At 44.0% G+C, this 20,314-nt stretch overlaps 1 protein-coding gene across 2 annotated transcripts in view; it reads right to left on the reverse strand.

Annotated features, from left to right (window-relative positions):
* Positions 1 to 20,314, reverse strand: part of SDC2 (syndecan 2) — a 122,960-nt gene that overhangs the window by 2,611 nt on the left and 100,035 nt on the right. For both annotated transcript variants that reach the window (XM_061439317.1, XM_061439318.1), the window contains exons 2-4: positions 16,678 to 16,789; positions 8,680 to 8,816; positions 918 to 1,053 (exon numbers count right to left, since the gene is read on the reverse strand). In XM_061439317.1, coding sequence (XP_061295301.1) covers positions 918 to 1,053; positions 8,680 to 8,816; positions 16,678 to 16,789 — 385 coding nt within the window. The remainder of the gene's footprint in view (positions 1 to 917; positions 1,054 to 8,679; positions 8,817 to 16,677; positions 16,790 to 20,314) is intronic.

The following is a 20,314-nucleotide window of genomic DNA, read 5'->3' on the forward strand; positions in this document are numbered from 1 at the left end:
TTGATTAGTATTAATAATATCACCCAAAAGCCTCAATAAGAAAAAAATCTGGCTGTGACCTCAACTAGTTCCATACATTAAAACTCTTAAGCCTTTTCAGCATTCACTTTTTGTAATCTAATCTTCTAATTGCTTTTTCAATGAAAACACAAAACATGATATAACTGACTTAAATTTTGCAAAGGGAACTGTGCAAAAAGCATGCAAATTTCCTTTGTCATCGTGGATTTGGGGCTTTCCTCTCAAGGATCAAGTGTTCTACAAAGGTAGAGGTCAGATCTGTGGTTGCTAAGGGAGGGGTGGGGGGTGGGGGAGGGCTAGATTGGGAGCTTGGGATTAGCAGATGTAAACTATTATATGTATAACTGAATCACTTTGCTGTACATTAGAAACTAACACAACGTTGTAAATCAAATATACTTCAATAAAATAAAAAATTTTTAAAAGGACTGTGTTCTAAAATCTTGCAAATCTTCCCCTTTAAAATCAAAGGTTAATACTTTGATTTATGATTAGAGACAACATCCTTCTGTGCCGTAGGCACTGTATCAACGGCCCTCTCCATAAACAACCTTCTCTTAAGTTTATCTTGAGATCAGGAGGTCTTGAATCAAGCCTGACTGAGCTTCACATTCTGCCATACCTGACACCCAGTTGTTCTAGACCAATTTAGGCCTTAACTTTCTTCTTGCCTCTCCCCACCCCAACCCAAATGGCGGGCCAAGGGGTAGGCTGAGAGAGCTGACAGAAAACAGCGACATCCTTTGCCTAACCCTTGCCTCACTCGCTCTGAAAGGAAACAGGTGCTCAAGATGGTTTTCAGTAGTAAGGTAACATCCGGCAAACCCTGCTGATACTTCTAAACATCACTCAGACAACCAGAAGCCTATTTAAGGACCCTCCACCAGGCTACTGACCTGCCAGGACTTCTGTTCGTTTAAACAGATTGTCCGAGTGCTTCTCAGTATATACGTTTGTATCCTCTTCAGCTGGGTCCGTTTTCCTTTCTGAGTCAGGGAGGTGAACTTTTTCCTTATCAATTTCTTCAGGTGACTGGTATAGGCAAAAAAAAAAAAAAAAGAAGAAAGATTATAAAAATCTTCTTTTAATGTGCTGGAAGAAAGAAATAGTAAGTACTTTTCCAAGTTTGTTTTTTTTTCAAACACTGGGTTTAGAAAATAAATGAAATAATCCCTTTGTGTGATGTGTATACCAATGGGCGAGTCCTATGGTGGACCCGCATTGTTCACGGTTTTAACACCCACCACATGTACAGGCAAGATGGACAATTTATTGAGTTCGCAATAATCCTAATGGCATGGTTAGGTTCTCTAAGTCGACATTTCACAAGGATCTCTAGCTTTCTTACCACTCTTCAGTCTTCAGGCCACCATCCCCTTCTAGCTGCTCCAACCCAACAACATTACCCAATTCAACTCACTCCATCACCTTTCTGCTACATGGGGTACTGTGATGGCAGCTTCCCTGCAGGCATTCTCTCTGAGTGTTCTCCCAGGGCTCTGCCTGCTACCACTCTGTGGGGCACAGCCAACAGGCTTCATCTGTAATGATGCCCTCTATTTATTGACTCTTACACCTTCACCACACCCTGGATTAGAATCTAGACTTCAGGGGGTCGAGGGTTCTGTAAGGAGCTCCTGTGTGGCCCTGATCCACTATTTTTCTAGACCTCACTTTTTCTATCTGTCCAGTGAAGGGCACTCTCAGTTTCTTGAGTATTCTACAACTCTCACCATCTCCCCTCCAGGCAGCATTATTCCTACCTACCAGCACCCTACAGGACCCTCATCCTTGGCTGTACCATCATAACAGATCGACCCTCTCCCTATTTTCATCAATAGTAACTACTATTCTCTTGGGCCCCCGAAGTTATTTTGGCACATTTCAAGTTATATGTTTTGGTATGTCACCGTCCTTTCAATGGGCTTGCCTGGTGGTGGCTCAGATGGTAAAAAATCTGCCTGCCATGTGGGAGACGTGGGTTCAATCCCTGGGTTGGGAAGATCTCCTGAAAGAGGGCATAGCAACACACTCCAGTATTCCTGCCTGAAGAATTCCATGGACAGAGGAGCCTTCCTGGCTACAGTCCACAGGGTCGCAAAGAGATGGATATGACTAAGTGATACCTCATATATCATATATATATATATATACACACACATATATATATAGCCCTTTCAATTTGCGTTTCACCATTCCTTCAAATTCAGTGTCTTCCATGGATTCTCATTCCTGAGGCCTTATCTAGGTCTTTACCACATCATGCTCAACTGCATGTGTTGGGTGGCTTCCAATCCATCTCCCAAGGCCACTGCCTAATCTCCAGTAGGAAGCCCTGAAAAGCCATCTCTACCACCACTTACTTACCAAAACTGATCCCTAACATCTGTGCCTTGGTTCATACAGTTCTTCTAACTCCAATGCAAAATTTTCACTTCTTTCATTGTCCATTTGTCCTTCACGAAGTCCTGATGTTCCACCTCTCAAAAACCCCAGAACACTTGACAGCCCATTATACCATCACATAAATCATCTGTTGGCTTTCTAACCTTCAGTACCAATGTTGGCTATCATGTACAAATGACCTAAGATTACACTGAAATCTGAAATCACCTGAAAAGTTAAATATATATATAAGACCACCACTAGAGACTGTTTCATTGTTCTGGACTGAGTAAAACTGGCACTGCTTATTGTTGGTACTTATTTAAAGCTCTCCAGATAATTCTACAGTTTGAGAACCACTGAATTAGATAAGCTCAGTTCAAATGAGATGGTTCTTCTCTATCTGGCTCAAGTTTTTGTTGGCCAACACTACTGACAAAAAACACCATCAATTCTACTAGTCTCTTCCTGTAGACGAAAATATTGTTTAGCTTTATTACTCTTCCTAAGAGCAGCCAACCACCTTCATTAGGATTCTAAGCTGTGGCCCAGTTGAATGCCTGATGGCTTTTTGAAGGCCAGCATTCATCCAATATGGCCACTAGCTACTTAGCCTAGAGGGTTAAAAAGCATGGAGACCTCACCTTTCTGGGGTGCCTTAAGGTCATCAATGTTTCCAAGAAGGATCACTAGGTGAATCCATCTGAGTTCCAGGTCAGTGGGCCTTGCCTCAGTGGACAGAGCACTAGACTGGTTTCCACTGAAGATGATGCATAATAAAGCATGATAAAGAATGCCTGTCTTATTTTCCTAAGCCACACAAAAACCTTGTACTGACTTAACCCTCAATCCGCCATGACTTACAAAAAGCAGAGGCTACAGGAAAATGATCATTTCACTTCCATACAAATGCACTCCAAATTTCACTATTTTCTACATTATTGTGCAGAGAAGGCAATGGCACCCCACTCCAGTACTCTTGCCTGGAAAATTCCATGGATGGAGGAGCCTGGTAGGCTGCAGTCCATGTGGTCGCGAAGAGTCAGACATGACTGAGCAACTTCACTTTCACTTTTCACTTTCATGCATTGGAGAAGGAAATGGCAACCCACTCCAGTTTTCTTGCCTGGAGAATCCTAGGGACGGGGAAGCCTGGTGGGCTTCCATCTATGGGGTCGCACAGAGTCGGACACAACTGAAGCAACTTAGCAGCAGCAGCAGCTACATTATTGTGAGAGAAGAAAATAAAGGTCTCCCCTGGCTTTCCTGTACCAAGGGAAAGCAAAGAGAAAAGCTCATTGACAGTATTCTGCCTCAATTCCTCCATTCTTCTCAAGGAAAGCCCATTGTTAATTGGATGCTTTGTAGAAGGACAGACAAGTCAATAGATGAGGAAATGAATTATCTGGATTCTAATTTAGGAGACTTTTCACTGCTCATTAGCAGTTAAGGGAGAGTTAGGAAAGGGAAGAGAAAACTCAAGTAGGTTGATACCCAGGTTTGTGATGAGGGAAAGAGGAAGTGAGTTCTGGTGGTGAATGAGGGGAAAGTAAGTAGCTACTGTGACATTAGAGATGGATTTAATTTATCCATGTCATCTCTGTCTCATTTATATGACAGATCACATGAGTTCCCCTCAGGTCTTTTCAGTCCCTAAAATCCTTTGAGAGAGTTAACATTTCCATTTTACTCAGCTTCTGATCCAACAGCCAGGAATGAGCTTACATTTCAGGGGGTCTGCGGGTTGGGGATAGGAGGTCTCCACAGAACTGGGGTTCCCACATACTCACAGGAATGAGTGCACAAGCTTCTAAGTGCTCTGGATGGAACAGTTACTCTTTAAATTTACAAGTTTTATTGTATGAAAGGAAGAGTTTGACTAATAAGAATACTTTCTATAGTACAGAACTAATCTGAAATGCCTGGACTCTCATATATGTGTGCAAAGTGAAATTATGAAAAGGCAGCATAGATGATTAGATGAAGTCAATTAAAGATCTGTCATATCCATGTCTGGTTCTTTGGATAACATGAAAATGTAACTGAGTAAAAGGTTACGAGCAATGCTCTGCTTGAACAGATACCTGTATTCTTTTATTTTAGTCACATACATTTACAACAAACTGGACAGAATATCTATAACAGTGACATCAATGCCACTGTGATGCCCACTCAAAAGCAGTCTGTATTAATGGTATCCGAAAAGCAATGTTTAATTTAGCTGTGCCATGTAATTACAATATAGAAAATTTAATCACTAATATTAATATTATGATAAGTACTGAAAAAAGTGTTCAACACAATGAGTAGCACTCAATAGTATCTCCCACAAATGGATGAACTTTTACTATTACTACATCAAAAACAAACGCTACCAAGAATACGTTAAAATGTTTTGGGGTCCTTCCTTTCTGAGCTCATCTGCCAAACATCTACCTTCTTTATTTCAATCTGACACAATTACTCCCTTAAAGTCAATTTTTTAAAACTTACATCAATTTTCAACCTATTGTTGTCAACTGACCAGACAGCTCTATGTCAACTTAGGTTTTCCTGAGGATAAAAACTCTACCACAAAAAGCCAAAACTGAGTTTCTTGTCTTAAGCTGCTGCTGCTGCTAAGTCACTTGAGTCGTGTCCGACTCTGTGCGACCCCACAGACGGCAGCCCACCAGGCTCCGCCGTCCCTGAGATTCTCCAGGCAAGAAAACTGGAGTGGGTTGCCATTTCCTTCTCCAATGCATGAAAGTGAAAAGTGAAAGTGAAGTCGCTCAGTCCTGTCTGACTCTTAGTGACCCCATGGACTGCAGCCTACCAGGCTCCTCCATCCATGGGATTTTCCAGGCAAGAGTACTGGAGTGGGGGGTTGCCATTGCCTTCTCCGTGTCTCAAACTAGTGAGTCCTAATGGTTATGGTTCCTGACCTCAGGGGATTCAGTCACGACCAGTGGTCACATATACGTGCAGTAGAGTCAGATGCGTCTTTCAGCGGCCACCCCGGATGACCTACCCTCAGCTGCACCTGTTGCTTTTCACTTATCTTCTCCCTTTTTCATTCATTCAACAGAATCCATTTCTGGAGCAGCTACCATGCAGGGAGCCAAATGGGTCTGCCTCACGGCTCACAGCTCCTCCTTCTCCTAGCGCCTGGCCTGTGAAGTTGGTCTACCGCTAACGGTAACAGGCCCTTCTCCATCCAACAGAGAGCACTCCAGTCTAGAGAGGACTCTCCTGGCTGCTCCACATCTGAAGAAACCTAGCCAGCCCTGTTCCTCACCACCCTATGTGCTTACATGGGGAGTGCGGTGGGTAGGAAGTTAGCGGGGAAGCGAAAAACAAGTGCACTGTGGGAAGGGGAGGGGAAGAACAAATGCACTGCGGGAAGGGGAAGGGAAGAACAAGTGCACTGTGGGAAGGGGAGGGGAAGAACAAGTGGACTGTGGGAAGGGGAGGGGAAGAACAAGTGCACTGTGGGAAGGGGAGGGGAAGAACAAGTACACTGTGGGAAGGGGAGGGGAAGAACAAGTGCACTGTGGGAGAGGGAGGGGCGTCATCCGGCTGGAAGCCCATGTGCAGCCCTGCCTGCAGAGGGGGCACTTCTCACTCCAGAGACAGCCTGTCCCTACCTTCATGACACAATCTTCCACATCCTGTCTGCTGTTAGACCTTGGCAGCATCTCATTTCTAACCAACAGACGGGTGAGCACCAAACAGGGACACTTGTGACTCCAAGCTCTCCTAAGCAGCATGCTATCCTCCACTGTCTGCAGTCCCCTGCCGCTGTTACTCCACACTTTCCCTTGGTGAACTGCCCCAGTCTCTACTGCTCTAACCGACTTCCATGAAGGCTTACAGAGTGCTTGCTGGGTCTCAGGTGCCATGCTGCATGCCCTCACATTTAATCTTCCCAAGGACCAAGAGAAATGGGTCAGAGAAGCTAAGACACTTGACCAGATCTAGGACTTGAGACATTACTTTGCCGAAAAAGTCTAGTCAAAGCTATGTCTAGTTATGTCTAGTTTGTGTCTATGTCTTTGTCTAGTCAAAGCTGTGGTTTTTCCAGTAGTCACGCATGGACGTGAGAGTTGGACCATAAAGAAAGCTGAGGGCCGAAGAATTGATACTTTCGAACTGTGGTGTTGGAGATTCTTGAGAGTCCCTTGGACTTCAAGGAGATCAAGCCAGTCAACCCTAAAGGAAATAAATCCTGGATACTCATTCGAAGGACTGATGCTGAAGCTGAAACTCCAATACTTTGGCCACCTGATGCAAAGAGCAGACTCATTAGAAAAGAGCCTGATGCTGGGAAAGATTGAAGGCAGGAAAAGAAGGGGACAACAGAGGACGAGATGGTTGGACAGCATTGCTGATTCAATGGACATGAGTTTGAGCAAGCTCTGGGAGATGGTGAAGGGACAGGGAGGCCTGGTGTGCTGCAGTCCATGGGGTCGCAAAGAGTCAGACACGACTGAGCCACTGAACAAACAACAACAGGATTTGAAACTTCAGCCTTCTTCAGACTACATGCATTTTCCAACTTAAGAAGCTTACCTAGTCGTAGCTGGTCAGCTAATTGCAATACCATGCTAATAAAGCCAAAATCACCAGTCCCCTAGTTTCCATTAGAAACCTTTGCTCTGTTTTAAGGCCAAAGATCTTGTTTCTTATAAGACAGTTCTCAGAATGAATATAGAGATGTACCCACACTCATCGTTACCATTGGAAGAGCTGAAGTTTACATATCACTGGTGGTGCGCCTGAAAAGACTTTGGGAAAATACTCATTGAGATTAGTACCTGGGGTCTTCTTAGTCCATAACCTATTTCAGCAGATGTAAAGTTTACAATGGTTTTAACTCACAACCAATTCTTTATGAAATAAAAACAAATTTTCTTAATGTACGTCACATAAACTGAAAAGGTTTTGCTTAACTGGGCTGTGAGTTCCTTAAGAAGAAGAACCCTGTAAAAAAGATTTGTTTATAAGCTAGGCCCGGGTGATAAAAATAATAGGTAGAATTAGCCATTAGGCTATGAAAAGACATGGCGGAACTGTAAATGCATATTACTAAGTGAAAGAAGCCAGTCTGAAAAGACCACATACTACATGATTCCAACTATGCAACATTTTAGAAAGGCACAAACTACGGAGATACTAAAAAGAAATCAGTGGTTTCCAGGGGCTGGGAGGGCAGGAGGAACAAACATGTAGGGGATAGAGGACTTTTAGGACAGTGAAGTTATTCTGCAGGCTACTAATGGTGGATACACGCCCATTAGAAATGTGTCAGAACCCATACAATGTAATACATCACGGTGAGCAAACCCTAAATTAAACTCTGGACTCTAGGAGATTATGACCAGCCAATGTAGATTCTTGCTCCTTGAAGAAAAGCTATGACAAACCTAGACAGCATATTCAAAAGCAGAGACATTATTTTACCAACAAAGGTCAATCTAGTCAAAGCTGTGGTTTTTCCAGTAGTCATGTATGGATGTGAGAGTTGGACTGTAAAGAAAGCTGAGCACTGAAGAATTGATGCTTTTGAGCTGTGGTGTTGGAGAAGCCTCTTGAGAGCCCCTTGGACTGCAAGGAGATCCAACCAGTCCACCCTAAAGGAAATCAGTCCTGAATATTCATTGGAAGGAATGATGCTGAAGCTGAAACTCCAATACTTTGGCCACCTTTGATGTGAAGAACCCACTCACTTGAAAAGACCCTGATGCCAGGAAAGATTGAAGGCGGGAGGAGAAGGGGACGACAGAAGATGAGATGGTTGGATGGCATCACTGACGTGACGGACATGAGTTTGAGTGAACTCCAGGAGTTGGTGATGGACAGGGAAGCCTGGCGTGCTGCAGTCCATGGGGTCACAAAGAGTTGGAAACAACTGAGCCACTGAACTGAACTGAATGTGGATTCACCAGTTGTAACAAGTGTACCTCTCTGTCACAGGACGTTGATAGTGGGGGGCAGTTGAACATTATGGGGGCGGGTGGTATACGGGAACTCTCTGTGCTTCCCACTCAGTTCTGCTGTGAACCTATAACTGCTTTGAAAAACAAAGCCTGTTTAACAACAACAACAAAAAAAGCAGTAGGTGGCAAATGTCAAAACAATCTTGAAGAGTAAGGAGGAGCCATTTACAATATAATGAAAAGACCAGTTGACCTTACAGTTTTAGAAGGTGCCTCTTAAAAGGAACATTCTGTACAATTTTTTTTAAAGGCACATTGACAATAACCTGATGACGCGATGCGAAATAAAACACACCTTTGTCTGAGCAGGGATCTTGTCCTGTATCTTGCTCAGCGTTGTGGTTTCCACTCTTGGAGCAGTACTAGTGAATGGTATCTTTGGAATGGGCCGAGACGTGGTCAGCTCTGGACTCTCTCCATCCTCACCAGCTCCTGGAAGAATAAGCAAAGACGAGCTAAGCACACGAGTCACGACACAGAATTCTACAGTATCAGGCTACTTGGTCTAAAGTTGATGATGACAGAGTCATGTTTTTTCACAATACCTGCTCCTTAGGAACTCAGCATAAACCTTCCTGCAGTCTTCAGAGCAATAAAGAAATGACTTCAAAGTGGATCTGTGGGGAGTCTGGCATTTTTTTCTATATTATTATTATTATTCCGAATGTTCTCAAGTAGCCCTTTTAAAAATAATTTATTTATTTGGCTGCATCAGGGCTTAGTTGTAGCATGAGGGAATGTTTCATTGTGGCACACAGACTCTCCAGTAGTGGCCTGTAGGCTCAATAATTGCTGCACCCGGGCTCTCTGGTTGCAGTGCGTGGGTTTAGCAGCTCCATGGCATATGGGGTCTTAGTTCCCCGATCAGGGATCGAACCAATGTCCCTTGCATTGCAAGGTAGATTCTTAACTGCTGGACCACCAGGGAAGACCCTCAAGTAGCCCTTCTTTTACTTGTGTGTTCAGTTTCTCCTCCTCAAGAGATTGCTTCCCTTCTATGCTGAAACATGCTATATTTTCCATTTTCCATCACAACAACAATGAAAAGGGAACACTGACCCTTTATCTGAGTGAGCTGCTGCACTTCCTCCCCTGTTTATAGTCAGACTTTCTCAGTGGTGTGCAGACTCACTGGCTCCTTCCCACACCATCTATTCCACTTTCTGCTCTATTCGCCCTAGTCGAATGTTCCCTGTCACCACACTGCTGGCATGTTTTCTTAAGGTCACCATTCCCCTTCACATACCATATCCAGTGGCATTTTCCAGAGTGGTCCTCATCTAATTGAACCTCCTAGTATCACTGGTCGCTTGTCAACTCTCACCTCCTTTCTGATACACTACCTTTGGGTTTCTATGACTTTGACTTCCTGGCTTTCCCCTCACCTCTCTGGCTATTTCTAAGTCTCCTTTGCAGATTCACTGTCTTCTACCTGGACACAAAATATGAAAAGTTCCTTAAGGTTGAGCCCTAGGCGGCACCTTACTCTACACTTTCTCTCTCACCCATGGCTTCTGTTACATCTCAATACAAATGAAACCCAAGCTAACCCAAGTGGTTCCCTTCTACCACTCCTCCGAAATTTAGACCTACATATCCACCAGCCTACTTGGCATTTTCACTTGAATGACTCAAAGGTAGTAAATACATCTTGGTCATGTTCAAAATAGAACTCATGAAACAGACCTGTGGTTGCCAGGGGAGAGGAGGTAAGGAGGGAAGGATTGGAAGTTTGGGATTAACAGATGCAAATTATGATACATAGAATGGATAAACAACAAAGTCATATTCTATAGCACAGGGAGCTATATTCAATATCCTGTGATAAACCATAATGGAAAAGAATATGGAAAAATATACACAACTGAATCACTGTCGTACAGCAGAAATGAACACAATATTGTAAATCACCTATCTGTCCATAAAATTTTAAAAAACTAGAACTCATGATTTCCCTGCCTGTCCCTCTACAAACGCAGTCTTTTCTCCTCACGTTATCTGGCAGTGAGTGGAACCCTTTGTTCCTGTAAATCACAGCTCTGGCTCCCTCCCCTCTTCCTCACCACCACATTGAATCCATCACCGGTTCTATGGATTTCACCTTCTTTTTATGTCTCCACTCTTAACACCTTTCTGGAGTTCCCGGGCTTCCACCCCGTCCAGTCTTCCCACCGCCACTGTACCTCCCTTCTTCCTCGTTTCCCTCTAGTCCTCTGTGCACAGACGGGCTGCAACCCATCACTCTCCTGTTTAACACTGTACCAGTGGCACTCCACTGCTCCCAAGGTGAATAGAAAACGCCGCCGCCTCTTCTTGTGTAGTCAGTCCTGGCCTACCTTTCAGTTTCCTTCAGCATCATTTATCCTGTTATCCCTTAGACTCCAGCTGTGGAGTCTGATCTTCGGCCACAAGTCTTTGCCTAGTTAATTTCTAAACCTCAGCTCTAGACTTTCAGCACCAATGTCATTCCTTGGAGAAGGCCTTCCTTCCACATTAGAGTCTTCATCACCTGCTTATTTAGCACCACCTTTCTTACCCTAAGACTGCATTTATCACAAGCTTCCTATGGCTGAGGGATTGCATTTGATTGGCTCCCCAAAAGAGTGTCTAACAAAATCCCAGGACCTCCAGGCGCTGACCCAGTATCTGTGCGGTAAGGACTGACCACTGACTTCCAACTGGACACTATGTCTTTTTGTTTGTTCATTTTGCCTTTTTACAAAAATAACATTTGAGAATTGTTCACATTCAAATACAACATTCTTTTTAAGTTGATCATTTGTCAAACTTGTAACAACTCAAAAAATCCAAAGTCTGTAACTCAAACTAACCTGCTTCCTCAGACAGGAAAAAATGATGAATAGCCCCAGACTCCACATGGAATCATGTTAAAATAACAAGCAGTTCAAAAAATATGAGGTAAGATACTAGGAAAAGTGCAAAACTATGAATATGACTCATTTTAAATATGTTAATATATTGATTTCCTCCAGCATGTACACTCATTATTTAGGAAAAAAAAATGGTGAAGAGTATATTGAAATAAATATGGGATTTGGCATTAAACAAACTTAGTACTTGTTCTGGCATTTATTATCTCTGTGACCTTGGACAAATAATGCTTGAGGTAGTTTCTTCATCAGTAAAATGGGGATAACGACCACTAATTCTCAGAGGTGCAAACATTATATATACATATTTTTGAATTATATATATATATATTTGAAAGCATTCTGTGTACATAAAATGTTACATAAATGTAAGTCATTAATAATGATGGGTCCAAATACACTGCTCTCTCATATCAGCTTCCCTGATTTTCCATCGAAATTTTATACATAATATGACTGATTTGCTTCTTAGGAAAAAAATTCAATGAGAATGAAAAATTTTCAATTAAGGGTTTTTGAGACTCTTGGCTTACAACAGCTACAAATACGAATCGCCAAATTAGGAGTTTGGATAATTTGTTGTGAAAGAAGAGATTTTGTAAAGTAGAAAATTCTTTCAAGTTAGCACTTCTTAAATTAGATGAGTGACCCACCTCAGGTGGCTCTTCCACTGCATTTATCATCTTTATTAAAAAGACTGACCCTCTTGCCCAAACCAGAAATCTGGGGACCCCATTGATCACATCCCCTTCACCCCTGACTTTCAGCTCTCACTGTCCTCTGTGCCTGAAACAGCTTAGCCTTGAGCCAAAGCCTGTTTCTACCCTGGAAACTCTCCTGCTTAAACTCTCATTCCTAAAATCAGTGTCATCCCCTCTTTCTCTATCATGGAACTATTTTTATCTGCTTCCACTGTTCACTGAGTCTCTTCTTTAAAAAAAAAAAAATTACATTTTTTTCTACTTCCTAAAGAAATATATCTTTTAAAAAATAAGGCATTTTTTTTTCACAGATGAAATTGGGAAATAGGGAATATAGGAAGGAATAAATAAGATTATTCCACCATCAGAGAAAGCATCATTAGATTTTATTTACTAAAGTGTCCCTAGCACCTAGAATGGTGTCTATTTCCCCATGTTACGGGCCATTATTAAATATTTGTTGAATGAATTGAATAAGCATCTGCATATCATCTCATCTCCTAATGAGCTGTTCATTTCTGACATGACAGTTTCACTCTCCAAGGACTCTTGCACTCTCACAATGTTCCTTTTTTATAGTATTCTCTTCTTGTTTCAACATTAAAGCACCTTATCGCTCCAAATTTAGTACGTTTTTCTCTAAGTTCTCACTGTTAGTTTCTGTTCTCTTCCCATTTGGGGGTATAGGAAGGTCTGGATCTTTCAGAAGTCCTCCTGTAAATGTCCAGGGAGCCTTGGTTGTCTTCTCGTATTTAAGAGGGAAAAGTTGAGCAGCTGACTAGAAGCTCTGAGCACACAGGAGAAGTCTGTCAAATGCCAATGTCAGTATCTTAGAGCTATTTCCTTTGAGTTGGTTCAAGTCCCTAGAGAGGGTGAAGGCCAAGTTCTGGGAACTGACTGGGAGAAGACAACTGCGAAAATCTCTGCATTCACCTAAGCATTAATCTAAGAACTTGTTCTCCCTGTTTTCAATGTGGGGCCCCCATCCCCAAATGTGCCTGGTACATTTCCAGTCCAAATACCCTCTGTTTTTTCTCTCCAGATAACAAACCTCCAGTTTTCTTCTCAGGTCAGGAGCATCAATCCCTTTGCTGCATTCTGATGGGAAGGAATTAGGGAATCCACTTACTTTTTTTTTTTTTTTTTAACTTTTTATTGTGTATTGAAGTATAGTTGATTAACAATGTTGTGATAGTTTCAGGTGGGAAACCGACTTAGTTCATAAACTTTCAGTCAGTCATCCTGAGTTTAGTACCATCTTCACCCTCCATCTAGTGGCGTGAATTCTAGGGCCCTGTGGGGACTCTGCCGTGTAAATTAGCTTGCTTCTTTGCTCTCCCCACCCCCGCCCCCATCCGCACCCCACAGCTGGCTAACTCAGCTTTCTCATGTCTGCCAAGTCTGTTACTACAAGCCCATCTGCCTCCCAGCTTTCAAAACACTGTGGCCTTTGGCTCCTATACTGTTCCATTTGTCCTCATGAGTTTAGGCCCAGTTTGTTTTGGGCAGTTTAGCTGGGTATTGGAAGGTATATACCTTCAATCTGCTACCTTTATCCAGAACTCTACATTTAACTCTTAAACACTTTTGTTGTACAGCACCTTCTTAGGCTATATCATCCATGACATGGTGTAACAATTATTTTTTTTCTCATGTCTACATTTTTCTCATCTGACTCTTGGTTCCTTGAGCACAGAAACCTAGTTTTTCATCTCTGTGTGTCCAAAGAATATGGTCAAGCATCTGGCCCACAGTGAACGTCCATGGAACGTTTAAGTGGATGGTTGAAGTTTCCATGTCTGTCAATGCCCACCCCTGAGCCCACATATATAGTAAGAGGATGATACATCTTCTCCCCTGGGAGGTGCCCTCTGGGTCTCGGGACATTCCTACAGGCTCTGTGCTCCTCTACTGAACAGTGTGACAGCACTGAGAACAGAGGGAACATTGGCCAAGGAGACCCCAGTTTCCACCAGGGATGGTGCATCGCTGAGGCAGGGTCTCCTCATTCTAGAGTGGGGCTTCAGGACACAGGAGGCAGTAGAGCAAAGGAGCGAAGAGAACACACTCCTCAAGCCCAGCTCCCTGGCCCCTATCCCAGCTCCACTTCCAACAGTGTGTGTGATCTGAGGCAAGCTATTCAATCTCCTCAGGCCTTAGATTTTTTTCATATGAAAAACAGAGGTAACAGAATCTGTCTTTATAGAGATGTTATAAGACTAGGAATGGTGTCTGACATGCAATAAATAAGTAATAAGTAAAGAGCTTTACAAGTTTTAGTTATAACTTCTGCTACCTTTAAGCTGAAAATCAACATCCCCAGTATAGTGCAAGGAGGTTTCCAAAATCCAGAACGATACACTTCTTTGCAGCAATGATCTGCCCAAGGTTGCAGCCAAGGCAGAAGCAATGTAGGCCCACATTTAAGTCTGAGCTCGATCTGTCTGATGAGTGGTTCAGGATTTCAAACGACCACTTCAATCCCCTTCCACCTGGATGGGGGACATGGGGGGCCTTCCAGAGGAGCAGGACTGAATCTGCATTCTTTATATTAAATTTAAGGACAATCTTAGCAGAAATCAGAAAAATGACTTGGACAACCTCTACAAGTCTCTAACAACTCTCAGATTCTAAGGTCTGTGAAATGAGGACCAAAATGTATGTAGAGGTATATTTCCTGAGACATTTTGAAGAAGACAGTTGCAAAGCACTTTTGAGGTGTTAACAAAAAAAAGAGGTGCCATGAGTGAACAGTATTAATAGAGTTGTGGGCTACAGAGAACAACTTTTCACACTCATCCTGCGTGTGTGATATGTATCACTCTCCCCAGAATAACTAAGGCTATTTTTACATGAGCACTGCATTGTAAGCTCACTGTTAACTAGGTCGGCCACAACCCTTCTTGTCTTTCTCAGACTCGCCATTTTCCAACCTAAGATACTCATTCGTATGTAGCTAGATATCTCTCCCAAAGACACGATTTTAATTTGCTCTGGGTATTCTGAAGCCCACGCTGATCTGATTGTGAGACATCTACATTCAGCATTTGTTCAGTTGCTAACTCATGTCTGACTCTTTGCAATCCCATGCACAGCAGCACACCAGGCTTCCCTGTCCTTCACTATCTCCCAGAGTTTGTTCAAACTCATGTCCATTGAGTTGGTCCAATGGACTGACCCAACCATTCTCATCCTCTGTCATCCCCTTCTCCTCCTGCCCTCAATCTTCCCCAGCATCAGGGTCTTTTCCAATGAATCAGCTCTTCACATCAGGTGGCTTCAGCTTCAGCATCAAATTCAGGGTTGATTTTCTTTACGATTGACTTGTTTGATCTCCTTGCTATTCAAGGGACTCCCAAGAGTCTTCAGCACCATGGTTTGAAAGTAGCAGTTCTTTGACACTCAACCTTCTTTATGGTCCAAGTCTCACATCTGTACATGACTATTGGAAAAACCATAGCTTTGACTACACAGACTTTTACCAAATGTTGAATGTAAAATGAAAGTCAAATCAAGGAAGATCCTGGATAAGACTTGCCTAGCATGCTGCTGACCTCACCTTCCTGATCTGATCATTAATACATGCACTAACTCCTCCTCTTTCTCAGTTTCCTGGGAGCCTCCTGGCACAGGTGAAATATGTCCCAGGTATGGGAAATTGATTGCAAAATGATCAAATCCTTTCTCTTCCTTGTAGTGTTTTCCTCTGCACTGTGACAACCCTACAGCTCCCTTCACTAGGAGGCAGAGTCTGGGCTGGGCCTACGACTGGCTTTGACCTATTAAACATGGTAGTGAAATTGTGCCCATTCGAAGGCTTCAAGAGCCTTTGCACACTCCTACTTGCTATCTTGGGATCTCTGTCTCCTCTCTGTGGACAAATGGCTGGACTTCTGGAGAATGAGAGCCCACAGTGACCAGAGCCACGTCTGCCCGGCTACCCCACAGATATGACAGAGCCCAGCAAGATCAGCAAACTCAACCTGCAGCTGACCACTGACATGGGAAAGAGCCCAGTCAGGCCACCTAAATTGCCACCCTGAAGAATAAGGAGCTAAACAAAATGACTGTTGTTTTTAGCCACTACACTTTGGGATGGTTTGTTACGAGGCATTACTGAAGTAATAGATAACTGATACACCATAGGAGTTGAAGATATTAGTGTACAATCATTTTACCCGGCTGCTACATTCTCCCTCCTACTTCTGAGCAATACACTAGCAGTAAGAAAGTATAACTCTTCTTGGTCTCATTTATAAGCTTTAAGGTAGGGCTGGCAGTTTTATGAAACTAGTATTTGAGGGTGGTTTTCAGGACATCACTCTGATAATGTTGACAGAACACTGACCACACGCCAAGCAGCAAGCTCTAAGAGTTACAGATGTATCAACCCCTTAAGATGCATGACAACCCTATGTGGGAGGGCTGATTATTATCTTCCAGTCTATAAATGAGGAAACTGAGGTTCAGCCAAATTAAATATATTCCCAAGATCTCACAGCTCAAGTAGCTGAGAGCTAGAATTCACACCCAGGCACTGTGACTCCACAGAGCGTGCCCTTAACAGTTATGCCTCCTGCTTGCTTCCCTGAAGCACATTCCAAAAGAGTGTGAGTGTATGTGTGTGTAAGAGAGGGTGTGTGTGTGCACGTGCATACACAAACACAGAGAACAGAGATGAGTGGATGCAGCTAGCCTTACCCGAGCCTGATGCAGACGCGTAGTCATCATCGTCAATAGGATACACTCCTGAAGCTTCTTCAATGGAGCTGTTGTCAAGGTACATGTCTTTATCAGATGTCAGCTCTGCCCGCTGAGAAAGCAAAGAGAGGCGAGGATGGTGAGAAATTAGGAAATGAGTTTATTCAGGCTTATACCTCAGTGACTACCTATCCCTCTTTCCTGTTCCTTTAAGCCGATTTTTGTCCCCACCTTTCCTCAGCACACCCTGACAAGTCGCATGTTGTCAAGGGCTGACCACAGACAATGCTCCTTGAGGGAAACCTAACCTAGTGGATCCTCAGAAGATGCCTCAGAAGCACCTATCACGGGCTTATTTCCTCACTTCCCACTAAAGCTGTCTGAGTTCCAGTGGCCCCAGTGCTAGCTCGAGCCATCTGCTTTCCCAAAGTCACCGTGAGGCTCCTTGACTGGAAAAGCTGCAAGACAGTCAACTCATTTAAGACTTTCTTGGGGATGTATTAGGGTGCTTGGGCAAAATCACCTCCCAGGGATGTGTCAAGGTCCCTTGGACAATTACAGGCCCGGCCACACTGAGAGAGGCACCATCATGGCCAGGAGGTCTCGGGGGCCACGCAGAGGCCAGCACCACACCCGCCAGGAGCAGGGCCTGCGAGGCTGTGGACTGGGGCAACAGCCCACCGCGAGCCGCATCTGGGGCCCACAGGCTTAGTGGAGCCTTAATGACAAATGCAGATAAACCCACACGAGCGCATTCTTTTTATATTCCTGGCACTGGGTAACAGCAAATCACACACTGAATAGGGAAAGGGATCATTCACTAAGTCGACCAGTTCCACAGCTTCTTAGCTCTTCAGTAAGAATTTTAGTATTAAAATTCAACTTAATCCTGCCAAGAGAGTCATTCGCATGAAGTGGAGGCTGAGTAGATGTATAATTTTTCTTAAATGGTTTCAGTAAATTGATATTTTACCACCAGTATCTCATGAAAGCCCAGAAACAAATACAGCAGCCTGTAAGCCTCTTAAAAACACTTGTGTTTGGAAAAAGGTAGCATTCATTATTGTCCTATTTTTTTAAAAATCAAATGGAATGTTTGTTTTTAACAGGAATGACAAAAAAATGTTTCCCTCATTACAGTGGCTTTCATTAGATTTCCTTTTATTGATAAAATAACACCTTCTTCTGCTCCAGCTGTCACTGGACTGGAACCTTCCAAGAAGGACACCGGGGCCACCCCATCATGGCACCACTTTCTTCTCTAGGGTTTCGACAGCTGATTGGAGAGACCGTAGTGTCCTAAAGCCAAGCCAGTGTCCTCCAGGCCTCAGTGACAACTACCGTGAAGGTATGGCCGCCCGCTTTGCTTAAGCGGCCACATCGGCATGTTCTGAGAACTGAGACCTTAATTAGACACTGGTTTCCCAGTGGCCTGGCCGGCAGGCACTGAATGACCACCCTGAGACAAGAGTGTGCTGGAATTTTCCTAGAACAGTCAGAGCTTAACTCTGCCCTCTGAGGCCATGCTGCATGATAGTAGTCTCCAAGGCTTTCACCAGTCTGGGCCAGGTTTCCCAAAGCTCGTGAACCTACAGTATCAGGAGCTGTGGGTTCCACAGCCCCACCATCAGCGTCACTGACCCTGGCAGTCTCTTAGCTTCTACGAGAGCAAGGACTGTGCTTCATACACCCTCTGTTCACCCAACTCCCCACAATCACACCATCTGGTGGGCAGCAGGTGCTCACCAAGTCCTGCGTGCACTAAACTTTGTCCTATGAACTCCACCGGCAGAACCCTCTCATTCTTTCTCTCAAGTCCAGTCTACAAAACAGGCTCTGTTTTTTCAGACCTTCCATGTCCCCTTGTTAGGAACTACTATTTTGGATTTTGTAGCCTGTGAACAACTGAAGACAAAGGCTCGGTGTTATTGTTAATTGTCTGGTGTGCATTTTTCTGTGGCCCCTCAGCAGAGCACACTTGGAGAAGGCAGGGCCTCAATGACCTGAGTTCTCTGGCCCTTTTGGAAGGCGTGGGGATTCAATAAATATTTGCTGACTGCAAATATTTATTGAAATTACCTAAATTTATTGAGATTACCTAAAACAAACTGGCCTTTGACTCAGGCTTCAGAGTTAACACATGTCACGAGTCCTGGGGGACTCCTACAGTTGATATCTTTCCATCTGAAGCCTCAGAGATCATCAGTCCCAAACTGTACACGTGGACAGGGACCTATTTGCGCAACCTTGAACTTAAAAGCAGAAAACTGTTTGCCTTTTCTCAACACTGAATGATTTTTTCCTCTTGGCTCTGTCAAAGAAGTTGGAGGTGACACGGGCCACACGAAATATTTAATCCCCACTTGTAAACTGAAAGTCTATTCATTAGGTGACCCAGTTGCTAGATGGGCACGTCTGTCACACGCACAGGCAGATGGGCCAAAACACGTCTCCCAGAGGACTGTGGCCACCTCACGACTCAACCACGCAGGCTGGCTTGACAAGCAACTCACTTCTGTGACAACCAGCTCCTTAGGAGGAGGCTGTGGGACCTGAATTGCTACAAGACTTGGGCTCAGGACGCATCTAAAGAAGCTGGCACCCCCTCAGCCCCTCAGGCTCTGCGAGGCTCCAGGGCAGTCCTGGGGCTGATGGGATGTTTAATGTGCTTGAGGGCAGCTAAAAGGATTTGTTCCTCCACTGTCTGATGTGGTACAAATAATTATGTCATCACACTAAAAGTTATCTCCTCCTCTGACGTCAGGGGCACCAAGCATCTAAGAGGAATTGCCAATATCTATCCTTCCATAGAGAGCTTCACTGGTGGCTCGGCAGTAAAAAAAATCCTGTGAAGGAGTCGCAGGAGCTGCACATTTGATCCCTGGGTTGGGAAGATCCCCTGGAGGAGGGCATGGCAACCCACTCCAGTATTCTTGCCTGGAGAATCCCATGGACAGAGAAGCCTGGGGGGTACAGTCCATAGGGTTGCAAAGAGTCAGATACAACTGAAGCAGCTTAGCACATGCGTGCACGCACACACACACACACACACACACACACAACCTTCCATAGTCTGATCTCATATAAGCAGGCTTCTTTTCCCACAGTAGCAGATAACGCTCAAAGAAAACCTCCACTGTCTTTTCTTCAAAACAAACAAACAAAATCTTTGCAAACATGACAATTCCTTTGGTGAAGACTCCACACTCTGTGAAGAAAGGATTGCTACAGTTAACATGCCCAGAAAGGGAAATGAATTCTGCACTCACACTCCCTGGGGGCAAGACACACATCTTTCAAAAGCCAAGAAAGGTGTGACTCAAGACTACGGCTTCTACACCAGCCAACTGTGATTTGCCTCGCTAAGCAGAAAACCCCAAGACACGCGGAACACTCTCGCGTTGGATGAGACAGAGCCCCTGGATGAAAGAAACCAATGGGGAGGAAACGTGAGAGGCCCAGCTCGACGGCAGGATTTCCTACCAAATTTGTTTCATTCGGGACTGGCCGTGACCAAGGGGCAGCGTCAATACTGTTGGTTAACAGAGCTCAGAGTACAAGCTGGAAGAAAAACAAAGCTGGTCTTCTAGACCTTTCTCCCCTCAGCTGATGCGAGACATGCTGTGGGAGAGCAGAG

The sequence above is a fragment of the Bos javanicus genome, chromosome 14 (genome assembly GCF_032452875.1).
Source record: "Bos javanicus breed banteng chromosome 14, ARS-OSU_banteng_1.0, whole genome shotgun sequence".
Lineage (NCBI taxonomy): Eukaryota > Metazoa > Chordata > Mammalia > Artiodactyla > Bovidae > Bos > Bos javanicus.